Source organism: Mytilus edulis, chromosome 8 (assembly GCF_963676685.1).
Source record: "Mytilus edulis chromosome 8, xbMytEdul2.2, whole genome shotgun sequence".
Taxonomy (NCBI): Eukaryota; Metazoa; Mollusca; class Bivalvia; order Mytilida; family Mytilidae; genus Mytilus; species Mytilus edulis.
This window is the reverse complement of record NC_092351.1, coordinates 644,753-659,908: the sequence shown is the minus strand read 5'-3', so window position 1 is coordinate 659,908 and position 15,156 is coordinate 644,753. Positions and strand designations below refer to the sequence as shown.

General features: G+C 33.0%; 2 protein-coding genes across 2 annotated transcripts in view; one reads left to right on the top strand and one right to left on the bottom strand.

Annotated features, from left to right (window-relative positions):
- The window catches only part of LOC139484560 (hyaluronan mediated motility receptor-like), a 37,854-nt gene extending 35,103 nt beyond the window's left edge, over window positions 1-2,751 (bottom strand). Inside the window, exon 1 of the mRNA XM_071268316.1 lies at window positions 2,553-2,751. Within this exon, the coding sequence (XP_071124417.1) occupies window positions 2,553-2,598 (46 nt within the window). The 5' untranslated portion in view covers window positions 2,599-2,751. The remainder of the gene's footprint in view (window positions 1-2,552) is intronic.
- Window positions 2,752-2,926: 175 nt separating this feature from the next.
- The window catches only part of LOC139484562 (protein Red-like), a 32,350-nt gene continuing 20,120 nt past the window's right edge, over window positions 2,927-15,156 (top strand). Inside the window, exons 1-5 of the mRNA XM_071268318.1 lie at window positions 2,927-3,064; window positions 6,294-6,366; window positions 6,779-6,937; window positions 7,604-7,663; window positions 10,490-10,559. Coding sequence (XP_071124419.1) covers window positions 3,055-3,064; window positions 6,294-6,366; window positions 6,779-6,937; window positions 7,604-7,663; window positions 10,490-10,559 — 372 coding nt within the window. The 5' untranslated portion in view covers window positions 2,927-3,054. The remainder of the gene's footprint in view (window positions 3,065-6,293; window positions 6,367-6,778; window positions 6,938-7,603; window positions 7,664-10,489; window positions 10,560-15,156) is intronic.

Sequence of the window (15,156 nt, the reverse complement as noted above, 5' to 3'; positions counted from 1 at the left end):
GAATTTGATGTGACTGTCATACAAGTGAGAAGTTTAGCGCTATAAAACCAGTTTTAATCCACCATTTTCTACATTTGAAAATGCCTACATACCAAGTCAGGAATATGACTGTTCTTGTCCATTATTTTGATGTGTTTTGTCATTTAATTAGGGACCTTCCAATTAAATTTGAGTTCAGTATTTTTGTGATTTTACCTTTGACAACACCACCGAGAAGGTCCTCTGAATTATGCGTTAAACTGGTTTATTTCTTCAGATACCTGTATACACACATTGCCTATTGTAAACATGAAGCAAAACACCAGAGATGGTAAAAAAATTTAATAGGACTATGCAATATAAATACAGGCACCCTACTAGCAAGATAAGACCAAGAAAGTACTGAAGATTATAAATGGTGTATATCTGCTGTCATTGGTCTTTTTTGGTGTGAAACAAAATATTGCTTTGCATACAAATGACAAAATGAACCACGATCAGATATACGCTTTACAATAAACAATTCGTTTAGGTATGACTATGAAGCGAAAATAGTGATGGTAGTATTTGTCACTGGAGTTGTGATTAAAATTTATAAAAAACACAATTATTAAGCCAAAGGGCCAATATGCATGGAGTTGTTTAATCCACATATGAGGATAAAAACCAATTTAATCATTGTAATTGTAAACCTTAACCCTTTTTTGATCAGAGCCCTGATTTTGTATATATAGGTACCGAATTGACTAAACTTTTTATTTTTGCATAATAAGAGGGTGGTAAAGGGTTATTTTCGTCCGTTTTTTTATTTCACGTTCAACGTGTTTTTACTTTTTTATTTGACCTTCAGTTGTGCAAGATGGGTGCCACTTATAACGTGTTCTGCTTATTTAATTTTATGTGCATCGTGATTTTCAAAGTCTTATTTTGCGTGCTACGTGCATCGTGATTTTCAAAGTCTTATTTTGCGTGCTACGTGCATCGTGATTTTCAAAGTCTTATTTTGCGTGCTCGGAAATTTTTCAAATAAAATTCAAACACTTGGCAGGGATCGTCAAGAAATACTTTTTTAAAAGCTGTAAACCAATTATATCATAAATGTGTATACTAAATCTGGAATATCAAGTAAAACAAAGAGTAAACAGGGATCTCCATGGATGAAAATTGAACGATGGAGGAACTTTCACCATTACAAACCGTGTCTACGCTGTACAGTGTAGCGCGATCGGAAGTATTTTATCCTTCCATACAAGGAATGGTGAACATGCTAATTCATTGCTTATTTAAATTATATTTATTTGAATTTTCATTATAGAATTAGAAGTATCAATATTTTCATTTATTGCCGTTTTTAACCATTCAAATGCCAAGTCTTCATGGTCCCCCTTAGTCAAGAATGACCAAAAGCTGTCATGAAGGTCCCCATGTAGATTTTTTGTATTTTTGGTAATTGTTATGGGGTTAAAAATCATATGATGTGGAGCTTTTTTTTCATGGACACTGTCAAATTCAGAACCCATTACCGGTATGGCTGATTTGCAGCAACAACAAAACGATTTGTACGGGTTATGTAAAAGGTTAAAGAGATTTGTAAAGCAAACGTTGAAAAATGAAAAGGTTTTTAATGACTTACTCTGGCAAATTGATGCTGTGCAACATGCATCTTTCGAGTCTGAATAGAAACCGGAAACGCGGATGTATCAATTTGATTGTAATATACGAAATGAATTTGGAATTACGATACGATATTTCTTTACAGGAAATATTTAAGTTTTTACTTTTAAACTTTTAAAGTAATTCTAAATTATCGTTACAGCAGTACTCGAGTTATTTGCAATGAAATAATATTTACTGTTTTGGGTCTTATTTTGTACTTCTTAAAAAAGGGGGATGCTGATTGCGTAAGTCAAAATAAAGCACTTGTTCGACTTGTTAAACTGTTTCCTCTGTAACTGGATTATTAATTAATTTATTTAATCTAAATTATCATAATCATTTGCTGAAACTTAGTTGATTAATTCGACAAATAGATCGTCTATCCAAGATAGTATTCTCCTGTCTGGTTTGTTGATCTACCTGTACAAGCTCAGCGATCTTAATCCGGATATCCCTCAGGCGTTAGAACTGTATTGGATTATAACATAAAAAGCCTAAGGGCTATGCAATTACATGCATTTGATTATAATTGATAAACAAAATGGCGTCGGGCTACAAAAAAACGACGAAGTTTTGAACGATGGCGGAAGACAATTAACGATGGTGCAAGACAATTTAACAATGGCACGAGTCATTTGACGATGGCAGGGCGCCATCGTTAAACAGGCCATGGAGATCCCTGAGTTAATATATACAAGAAGACAGTGACTCAGTCACAAATAAAAGTATTTATTTTTCATGCAACGTTCATTACAGAAATTATTTCACGTTCAACGTGAAATTATGTCTTATTTCACGTTTTTTTTTTCGTGCAAGCACCACCCCTTTACCACCCTCTAATAAGGATAAAGCCATAATAATTTGGCATTAACCAGTTGATGATCATTACTGAATATTGAATCTTTATTTTCACCCACCTGTCTTTTCGTTAAAGCGTTTAAATGGTGCTTTTGAAAAGGCCATAATGATGATTTTTTTTTCTATAACTGATACTTTGTCATTAGATATGTAGGAATATTCAACAGTTATCTATACAGATATGCACAAGGACCGCCAGATTTTCGAATTTCTTCTTTCACTTTTCCGCTTTGACCAATGAAATTTGTTTCCGGAAGTAGAAGTAAAATTAACTCGCATGATTTTGACGGATTATTTTTTCCGGATAAGAAAAAAATAAGACACATTTGAATATCTATTCTTTGAATTAAAATAAAGTCAGATAAAGCATAAAGCAATTTCGAATGCTTTTTTATGCATATATCTTGATACAGTTATAATAAAGCGTAGAATATTTAAACAATTTGGCTATAAATAAACCCGGATAATTTACGGAACAGTCCTACTTTTGTTTTAGATTTTAGGCACTGCATTATTTTTATTTTGCTCATTCTTTTCCATTTCTCCATTGCAGTTGCAAAGATGCCAGAAAGTAAGTTTGTTTCCCACAAACACACATGAAATAAGCACACATAAGATCTGTAAATCATTTATTTACAATTTTAGACTGTATTATCAAAATTCATGTATTTTTGATAAATTCTCTTTTTGTTTTCTGATGATAATGAAAGAGATTTTCTATTTTGTCTAGAGATATGAGAGTAATGTCATTTCATTTCCTATGTTACGTATGTGTTATCTGATGAAGAATGACTGTCTTAAAGATGTCATATATATATATTTGTTAAAACCTGTGTGACGGGATTGCTTCCCTTGGAACATGTATAGTGGTACTTGTAAAATCCTTTTTAGACTTTTATCCACGGAGAGAGAAGAGCGCTGTTGTTATGGGCGGTGTTCTTGTAGAGCAGTCTTAAATGTCTCTACAAAACCTGCATCCACAACTTTATCTGGTAGTTGGTTTCAGTGAATAGTTGTTTTCACAAAAAAATGAATGTTTAACTTTATCAGTGCTCTAGCTAGAAATCAAAAGGGGCAGGGTGCCAGTGGAGGGCAGGGCACTTTTTATGATAAGAAAAGGCACTGCTCATTTTTTTGTCTAAGTTTCTGTGTGTATCACGAGTTAACGAATCTCTTTGTTTTTTTTATTGTACTATAGTCTTTATTTCATTGTTTGTGTAGTTATGATTGATATAGTACATCTTCATCAACATATTATGTTTTTACAGTCATGACAGTTCAACTTCACTCTACCAATTATCAAAGAATATGTGTTTTTTTTTTTTTTTTTTTTTTTTTTTTTTTTTTTTTTTTTTATCTATATAGGAATTATAGCTTTGAATACATCATATGAACTGAAACAGAGAGCATTACTAATTTAACAATGTTTAGAACATGGATTGCTAAAAGTATAATTATCAAATAGAAATTGCAATATATATTTTTTAATATGTTCAGACAGTTAATATCTTTAAGATAACATGATTATGTTATTATATATTCAATTGGTAATTTATTCCCTTTTTTGGTACTAGATAATATTTTTAGAGCACAAATTTGTAATAAGCTAAAACAGGGGAAGTAACTCCAAAATCAATTTCCACCACGTTTGGGTTAATTAAAAACTGTGCTTGTCGCTAACAAGTTGAGATGGAAGGCATTTCTGTAAAGGCATAGTTTTATTTTGATGACTTAAATTCAATTCTAAAGTCATGAAAGTCTTCATTTATATACGCTCTTCCATTGTGACTTGGAGATCGAAAATGCCGACCCAAGCTAAACACACTCGCTGACACATTCATCAGAAGTATGACAAAAAGATACATTGTCCTAATTAAATTACCTAGTTATTAACACCTTTGAAGTCTTTATCATTGTAATTGATTGTAATAATTAAAATGATTAACCTGGGGGCAATCACACAGGTGTCATATATGTAATTAACTTGGAGATCAGAAATCGATGAAACAAAATTTTACCAAAACGGAACAAGATAATTTTGGAAAAAGACGTCAGGGCAGAAGGGCGCGGATGAAGGCACCCAGGGCGCAGCTGAGGGCACCCAGGGCGCGGCGCCCTTCTATTTTGGGCTAGCGAGACCACTGTTTATACTGTGGTTTGTTGCTATTTGGTACTTTAATATTCTGGTGTTATTGATAACTTGACATTCAATGATATTGTCAGTTTCACAGTTAAAATATGTTTTGGCTTTGATAGTTCGTTTAGGTTGTGCTGGTATGACAAAATTCTCGCTGGTAGAGCCAGCACCAGACCCTAAACCACCTTGTTAATCAGGATAAGATGGAGGCTGTGTCTTCTTTCCTCTAGTGTCTCCATTTTGAGCTGGTGTCTCATATTAGTTATAGACCCTGTTTCCTGTAATTTTTCTAAATGAATCGTATGCCTCTGTTTTGGATAAGTTCTAGTTTGTCAATATCCCCTTTCATATATATGGGTTTTAGATTCTTGCACCATATTCCATTGTTGATCTTACTAGGGATATGTATGTTACTTTCCTACATGGCTCTGGTACATTCCTCTGAAAGTTCCTCTTAAGGAAGCCCAAGGTTGTGTTGACTTTCTTACTGATGTTGTTTATGTGGATACTCCATTTCAGATCGTTTGAGATTTGGAGTCCTAAGTATGGGTTCACTTGTACCTCTTGTAGGATGTGTTTATTAAGCATATAGAATTTGTCTACTTTTTTGTTTATGGATAGGACATATAGCACTTTTTGGCATTGAAACACATCCCCCATTTGTCATGTGTTAAATACTTAGTCAGCCGTAAGTGGTTGAGCTAAGGAAAGTTCTTTAGCTCAGTTGGTTAACAAGCTGCCTTGTAACACAGAGGTCCCAGGTTCAAAACCCAGTGGAGACATGTGATTTTGCAAGAAAAATCATGCTCTCCAGTATAATAATAATAATTTTTAAAAATGATACGGCTGCATGGTAATTAACATTTCTGACATCCTTTTCAAAATAGCTGATCTTAAAGGGTATCAGGTCTGTTCACCTAATTACTTGTTCGCCATTACCCCTTAGTTTGTTTGCCCATTGAGTTTGTTCGCCATGGGTACCTTCCTCCTACTTTTTAAAAAGAAATATCAATATTAAGGGCATACAGTGACGATACAACATGTACAAATTTAATAAACCTATTCAGATATTCATATGGTATACATGTATATTCTTGGAATTTATGAAAACACATGTTGTATGGAAAGCTTGTTCAATGACATAATAATTTTCCCTTATTGTTGAAATACTTGTCTTTGATGGATTAATGATAAAACAACATTTTCAAATTTGTTTTGATAAACAAGGATTTTCAATTTCCTTTATTATTTCATATAGCCTAGGTGGTCGAGTGGTCTTAGGCACTGGACACTGAAAGTTGTGGGTACCAATTTTCATGGATTAAGGAAAAATTGTATAATCATGGAAATTTGATTTCATGGTTTTGCCAAAGTCTGCTTGCAAGCATATAGCATGTATAGAAAACTTGTATTTTGTTGAACATTTCATTCATGGATCACCTTTGCCCACGAAATCCCTGAAAATTGATATCCCATGTATAATAATGAATTCATGGTTACTAATTTTTAATACAGAAAATATTTCAACTTGAACTAAACAGATCTAGATATGACTTAAACTTTCAAATTAGATAAAAATTGCCTCTAGAAAATCATTTTAATGTTTGTATATTTTAGAAGCCTCTAGATAGTCTAAGATCATTTTAATGTTTGTATATTTTAGAAGGAGATTCTGAGGTTTTCTCAAATCCACTTCCTCCAGAAAATCATCACTATAGCGATGATGAGGATGAAGGGTAAGTTTTATATGATTTAAAATAACTTTTTATAGAAATAAACTCTCACTGTCATACCGATACATAATCCTATTAATAAGCTGTCAAAATTCTTTCAAATATTTTTATATGACTATCAAACTGCTATCAAATAACAGGCCCAACATACATAACATATCCAGATGATATTTGAAAAATAGTTTCTAAAATTGTCATGATTGTAATTCGGCAAATATGGTGAAATTATGTCAAATAACCAGGAAATACCATATTGTTCTACTTGTCTAAAGAGATTTTCTCTTGTTTTTTTATGGATTCTTATTTTTTGTTTGATGTTTAAAAAAAAAAATTAAATCAATTTTGATTATCATGTTAAGTTACAGGGTCAGTAATATATTATATATTATAATTATTTATTACAATGTATATTTAGACATCCACTGACCAATGATGACTTTAGGAAAATGATGATGACCCCCCGGGGGCCAGGACCAGCAGCAAAACAACAACATCATCATCAACAGAATCAACAACATCAGCAGCATTCATCTGTCCCTAAGAAACACTCAAGTAGTAGTAGTAATACAATATTGTAAGTATTCAGGAACTATGACGATATTATTGGTATGTAAATAAGGATGTTGTATGATTGCCAATGAGGCAACTATCCCCAGAGTTAAAATGAAGAGTTAGAGACCAACTGCCACTGTTCTACAATATTAATCTGATCATAATAAAAACAGCACCATTACTCTATTGTAAGACCTCTGTAACTAGGACATCTAGTTTAAGAACACACTAGTAATATATGAAAAAAGCCTGAAGAAGCTTAATACATGGTTATTGCATAGACTTGTTAAAAGTGCTCTGAGCATTGTCTTTTTCAAAATCCTTGATCCACAAATGTACTGAGCCCATTATGATTCCATATCTACATATAATCATCAGCTGGCAGACATGTCACCAGTTAGAACTAGTTTTATATTAGAAACTTTGTTGTGGAAGTTATAAAAAACAAACTGAAAAGACATGGACAAAAACAATAAAAGACAAACAGCAATGCACTAAATACATAAAGATTCATAAGTCTGAAAATTATACATAAATTGTTTTGTTCCATTATTGAACAGAATATGTGATTTAAAAACAACCAAGATTACAGTTTAATCTAAAGACATAGAAACCATTGTTAACCTAACTGACCCAATTTTTCTGGGGTTTTAGTTGATTTTTGTTCATCATTGAATTTATTTTCCAGAGAATTACCCAAAGACAATGAGGATGATGATGCAGGCACCAGAAGAAGGAAAAAGAAAATGTAAGATTCAGTATTCACCAGTAGTAAATTAACACCTAATAAGAAAGTTGATTTATGATTATCTGAAATATATTTGAGGTGATGTTTGTGCTATGATTTATCAATCATATATAATTGATTTTGTACTGATTAAATGTACATAGACACCATACATTTTGTATATGTTTCATATTTAAATCCTGTAGGCAGACTTGGGGTCAATTACATTGGAATGTAATTAATTAAATTACACATTACATTGCAAAAATGGTCAATTACACTAATTACACATTACACAGTTTTTGAAATGTAATTAATTAAATTACAATTACTTTACTAAAGTAATTAATTAAATTACACATTACATTTTATCATGATATTTTTTAACAATATTTTACATGTTTATATAATGCATGTGTAAAATATTCAAGTAAGCATAGTTAAAGCCTTGCATTTGATAAACATTTAATATAGTTATTTTAATGTTTTGTCAAATAGTCTGAATATCTAGTCTAAAGTAATTAATTAAATTACACATTACATTTCATCATAATATTTGTTAACCAATATTATACATGTATGTATAATGTATGTGTAAAATATTCATGTAAACATAGTTTAAGCGTTGCATTTGATAATCATGAGTAATTTTAATGTTTTGTCATTTAGTCTGCATCTCTCTGGTCTGTACACTTTGACAGCCATTCTCAAAAGTATTTCTATAGGACCTAGCTAATGTGGCATACATCGCTTGGTTAGAACATGGAGGTATTATACTTCCATAATCTGTAGATGTGGTGATAAAAAAGGAAATTAGTTCCTATTAACTTGCCAATACATTAATGGGTATTTTGACATCTCAGAAATGAAGTTATTTAACCCTTTTGCCGATGAGTCCCAGTTTACTGGGATTCACGCTTCAGACAGCTGACGATGAGTCCCGTTTTACCGGGATCGGAATACCTCTTTTATATTTCCCGCTCAAAACAGTGCAAACATGAGTTATCTTTCTTTGATGAATACCCGGATGAAAGTGTAAACATGGCGCTTCCGTTTGTTGAAAACCGTGTCAAAATCCGACGAAATTTACAGAATTTACGAGAATTTGAAATGAAGGAACATTTTTTTTGAAAGAATATGGAAGAATTGAAGCCAAACTAGTATACTTTTTGGACATAAAATGTCGTTTTATATACAAAACACTTGGAAAAGAGTGTGAGGAATTTGCACAGCCTCCTAAAATTTTTCAAAATTTTGCCGTTTTGGGTTAAAAAATTACGATTTGGGGTCTTAGAGCAGAATTTTGAGAATTTCACCTAGATAATGCCGAAAATTTGAAAATTTGAATATTATATGAAGAAAAAATTATCAAAACATGAACAAAACTGTGAACATGATGTTAGTGAATGAAATAAATACACAAATAACTATAAACAAGTTTTTATTGACATTTATTATGAAGGTCTCCCACTTGAGTAAAAGTAGCCAGGGAAGCCATCGTCTCAGAGTAGCTTCTGTCTGGGCAGCAATCGGTGAAAGGGTTAAATAAAACATAGCATGAATAAAGAAATAATAAATAAATAAAAAAAAAATCTCTTAATAATTATTAAAAGGTATGCTTGTCACAACGTTGAAAATAATTTTTAGTACAAACAATGTATATAATGTCTATACCTTAGCAATATTTTGCTAATTAAATAAAAATACATGTAATAGTGGCATAATGCCCCTGGACATTTTAATCTGATTAATTGTTGTTTGTTTTTACAGCTGTTAATTTTTTATCTCTATAATCCTTTTGTGTATACTAATTTGACAAAATGATTGTGTGCAGTAAATTTAAATTCTAAATGAACTTTCATAAAGATTTTCACACATTTTTTTGTTTTTGTTTAACATGGTAATTTATTGATTTTCAATCTATTTAGTTAAAGATCTTTCTTAAAAACTTATGTATTTTTTCAAATCATAAGACTATTCAGAAAAAAAAACTGTTGGTCAAATAAGTAATATAAAAACTTAAGAATAAATTACAGAAAGTATGTGATATCAATATTTCAAAAATAAATATAATTTTACAATTTATATTATTAAACATAAATCCTTATCTTAAACACCATAAAAGTACATGTAATTGAAATGTAATTCAAAAGTAATTGAGCATTACATGCTTTTTTCATTGTAATTAATTAAATTACCATTACAAGTAATTAAAAAAATGCTCAATTACACATTACATTCAATAACATGGAAAATTGTAATGCATTACACTTAATTACCATTACATTTTCAATTACCCCATCCCTGCCTGTAGGGAAGCAAATTTGTCTTTTTGAGAGGTTTTGGGTCAATTCACAACAGCATAGTGTATTGCACAAAAGCAAAAAATTGAATATAAATTCAAATCATATAACCAATTCTAAGTTCTTTGACTACAGTTATTCTGTGTAAGAAACCTATTATGTGTCAAATATTAAATTACAATCCAAATTCAGACCTGTATCCAGTGCAATTTTGTGTCCATTTTTGCCCCAACTGTTCAGGGTTGGACCTTTGCAGTTTTATCTAGCTGCGCTGGGTGAAGCAATTTATTTGGTGGTTAAGTCAACTTAAGATTGGACAATATTTTCATCAGTTTTACAGCTATATTAAGGTTTATTCCAGGAATCTTAGTATCCTAGGTATTCAAGTTACAAAAAATGTGTATAACCATTCTTGACTAAGAAAACTGTTTTTAAACGATTTTTCCACTGTTAATCACTTATATTATATATTTTGGGGTTGATTCTGAAGTTCGGTGGATTGAGTCTTGAATTTTACTAAACAAAATATGTTATTCCATTACAGTTACTATGCTAAACTTAAACGAATGGAAGAAGAGAAACAAAAAGAGCTTGAAGAGAAATACAGAGATAGGGTAAGGTTGCTATAAGTAACAGGAAATAAAGTACAGAGATAGGGTAAGGTTGCTATAAGTAACAGGAAATAAAGTACAGAGATAGGGTAAGGTTGCTATAAGTAACAGGAAATAAAGTACAGAGATAGGGTAAGGTTGCCAATAGTTACAGGAAATAAAGTACAGAGATAGGGTAAGGTTGCCATTAGTTACAAGAAATAAAGTACAGAGATAGGGTAAGGTTGCCATAAGTAACAGGAAATAAAGTACAGAGATAGGGTAAGGTTGCTAATAGTTACAAGAAATAAAGTACAGAGATAGGGTAAGGTTGCCATTAGTTACAAGAAATAAAGTACAGAGATAGGGTAAGGTTGCTATAAGTAACAGGAAATAAAGTACAGAGATAGGGTAAGGTTGCCATATAAGTAACAGGAAATAAAGTACAGAGATAGGGTAAGGTTGCCATTAGTTATAAGAAATAAAGTACAGAGATAGGGTAAGGTTGCCAATAGTTACAGGAAATAAAGTACAGAGATAGGGTAAGGTTGCCATTAGTTACAAGAAATAAAGTACAGAGATAGGGTAAGGTTGCCATTAGTTGCAAGAAATGAAGTACAGAGATAGGGTAAGGTTGCCAATAGTTACAGGAAATAAAGTACAGAGATAGGGTAAGGTTGCCATTAGTTACAAGAAATAAAGTACAGAGATAGGGTAAGGTTGCCATTAGTTACAAGAAATAAAGTACAGAGATAGGGTAAGGTTGCCATTAGTTACAGGAAATAAAGAACAGAGATAGGGTAAGGTTACCAATAGTTACAGGAAATAAAGTACAGAGATAGGGTAAGGTTGCCATTAGTTGCAAGAAATAAAGTACAGAGATAGGGTAAGGTTGCCAATAGTTACAGGAAATAAAGTACAGAGATAGGGTAAGGTTGCCATTAGTTACAAGAAATAAAGTACAGAGATAGGGTAAGGTTGCCATTAGTTATAAGAAATAAAGTACAGAGATAGGGTAAGGTTGCCATTAGTTATAAGAACTAAAGTACAGAGATAGGGTAAGGTTGCCATTAGTTGCAAGAAATAAAGTACAGAGATAGGGTAAGGTTGCCAATAGTTACAGGAAATAAAGTACAGAGATAGGGTAAGGTTGCCATTAGTTACAAGAAATAAAGTACAGAGATAGGGTAAGGTTGCCATTAGTTATAAGAACTAAAGTACAGAGATAGGGTAAGGTTGCCATTAGTTACAGGAAATAAAGTACAGAGATAGGGTAAGGTTGCCATTAGTTACAAGAAATAAAGTACAGAGATAGGATAAGGTTGCCATTAGTTATAAGAACTAAAGTACAGAGATAGGGTAAGGTAGCCATCACGAGTTGGTTGACCGTTATGGAATAACCGTATCACAAATGATAGCGGATATGTTCCTTACGTCGTAACTACAATCCCCTTCCCTTTCCTGAATGTGACCTACCGAATTAGACTATTTACCGGATTTGTTATCACATAAGCAACACGACGAGTGCCGCATGTTGAGCAGGATCTGCTTACCCTTCCGGAGCACCTGAGATCACCCCTAGTTTTTTGGTGGGGTTCGTGTTGTTTATTCTTTAGTTTTCTATGTTGTGTCGTGTGTGCTGTTGTTTGTTTGTCTTTTTCATTTTTAGCCATGGCGTTGTCAGTTTGTTTTAGATTTATGAGTTTGACTGTCCCTTTGGTATCTTTCGTCCCTCTTTTATAAGAACTAAAGTACAGAGATAGGGTAAGGTTGCCATTAGTTGCAAGAAATAAAGTACAGAGATAGGGTAAGGTTGCCAATAGTTACAGGAAATAAAGTACAGAGATAGGGTAAGGTTGCCATTAGTTACAAGAAATAAAGTACAGAGATAGGGTAAGGTTGCCAATAGTTACAGGAAATAAAGTACAGAGATAGGGTAAGGTTGCCATTAGTTACAAGAAATAAAGTACAGAGATAGGGTAAGGTTGCCATTAGTTATAAGAACTAAAGTACAGAGATAGGGTAAGGTTGCCATTAGTTATAAGAACTAAAGTACAGAGATAGGGTAAGGTTGCCATTAGTTGCAAGAAATAAAGTACAGAGATAGGGTAAGGTTGCCAATAGTTACAGGAAATAAAGTACAGAGATAGGGTAAGGTTGCCATTAGTTATAAGAAATAAAGTACAGAGATAGGAATGCTTGAGAAATAGTTATGTTCTAGAGTGTTAGGAAAATGGCACAAAAAATAAGATTTCTTTAAAAGATATTAGTTTATTGTAGGAATTATAGATGTATCATACATATACATGTACATACCATGTAGGAAATAGAGTGCTCATCATGTCTTCTGCATGGTACTTAAGTACCCATTCTAGCATGTCTTGTGACGGATGGGTTAACTTAAAGTCTGGACAGGCAGTAAAACAACGTCTGGTTCGTTTGATCGTATAATCTCAACTCAATATAGTAACATGATACATAACAATAGAACAACGTTAACAGAAGATATGATGACGTTAACAATGTGAATGGAAACGGCGTTAAAAGTAGTGTTAACGTTTGACGCGTAAGTTAAACTGTCTCTAAATCACCGACATACTCGGGGCCACCAGATGCAATGTCCATTAGCTGTGATATATAGTGGCATGCGGAAAGAACAAAAAATAGATTGATCTCACAAATAATTAAAAAAATATTAAATTATTAGATTACGTAAAAAACTCTTTGAATTTGACAGTCTTTTCACAAATAAGAAAAATTAACAAGTCTGTTCACACACGTTAGTTTCTTCGTTCACTTCGTCTCAGATAACATTCCATGCTGTTGACTTCTAATGGGTAGAGTTTCGTCACGGGTCGATTTGTAACTCCTGAATTGGTACGCACCATAGCAACGCGAACTAAACCGTCCTTGCCTTTAATAGTGTCCTGCACAACTCCAAGTTTCCAATGCACGCGCTTCGATTCGTCGTGTATCTGAACGACATCGCCTTCTTTAATCTTTTGAACGTCGACTCCAGCTCTTTGGTGATATTCTCGCAATGAAGTAAGATATTCTCCTTTCCATCTTGTCCAGAAGTTCTCAATCAATTGTCTCTGTCGTATCGCTTGATTGTTCAAGTTTGTGTGTGTTAATTCACATACATTTAGATTGTCAATAGCACTATTTGACGATACATACGGTAAAGTTGTTATCCTACGTCCATGTATAAGATGGGATGGTGTAAGCGGCTCCGGATCTCTGATATCTGTTGAAATATACGTCACTGGTCGATCGTTGAGTGTGGCTTCGATCTCTGTTAATACAGTCCTTAGAGTCTCATCGTTGACATGTGCACGTCCTAATACTTTCTTAAGTGATGTTTTTGTTAAGCCAATCATTCTTTCCCACATGCCCCCGAACCATGGAGCTCTATTTGGGATGAATTTCCATTCAATGCCATAATTCTGAATATTTTCTTTAACTTTTCTAGAATTGCAAAGTCGTGAAATTTCGTTTGAAGCAGCTTTAAATGTTAGCGCATTGTCTGACATCATTATTTTCGGCACTGATCGTCGACTTACAAATCTCCGGAAACACAATAAAAAAGATTCCTCGCTGAGATCGTAAACTAATTCCAAGTGTACTGCTCGAGTGACAGCACATGTAAATAGGCAAATGTAAGCCTTCGATTCTTCGTTGTGTCTGTTCCTTATCGTTAGCGCTCCTGTGAAGTCTACACCGGTTATGCTAAAGGGTGTAGCATCTTGAACTCTCTCCTTTGGTAATGGTGGAATTTCTGGTGCGGGATAAGATTTTCCGATTACTTTTCGGCACGTTACACATTTCATCAATATAGATTTCACGCACTGTCTTAATTTCGGAATCCAAAATGTTTGTTGTATGTATGCTAGAGTGATATTTATACCTGAATGTAGTGTGTTCTCATGTGCTTCTAACACTATCAAATGTGTAAGACGGTCCTTTGCCGGTAACAGATATGGAAACTTGACTGTTTCTCCTACTGTCGCATTGTCTATTCGGCGACCACCACAACGTAATAATTGCTTTTCGTCTAGAAAGAGCTTTAATTGTCGCACAAGTGTTTTACGTTTTGTAGAATTATCTATACAATTTATTTCGTCACTAAATATTTTACCTTGTTTATATCTTATCCATAGGAATTTTGCATTTTCAATTTCATCAATACGTAATAAATCTTTCTTTCGTTCAGTTTCCTTTGCTCTGCAGTTTATTGCGAATCTCATTACATATGCGGTAATTCGGGTTAATTTTCTATAAGAATTGTACCGTTCGATATCTATGATTTCTCCTATACCAATACATACATTTTGATTATTCTCCATTGTTTCAATTTTGTCATCGTTCTCCGACATTGTTGTACATACACTAGACGTTACATTGTTTCCGTTCCATGTCGGCCAATCGTCTTTGCTGTTTAACCATTTAGGTCCACTAAACCATATTTCGTTCTGTTGCAATTCTTCAGATGTTATACCACGTGTAAGCAGATCTGCGGGATTGTCTTTCGTAGGGCAATATCTCCATACATTATCTCCACACAAACTTTTAATTTCTTCAATTCTATTTTTGATAAATTGTCTCTGTGGTTTTACGGATG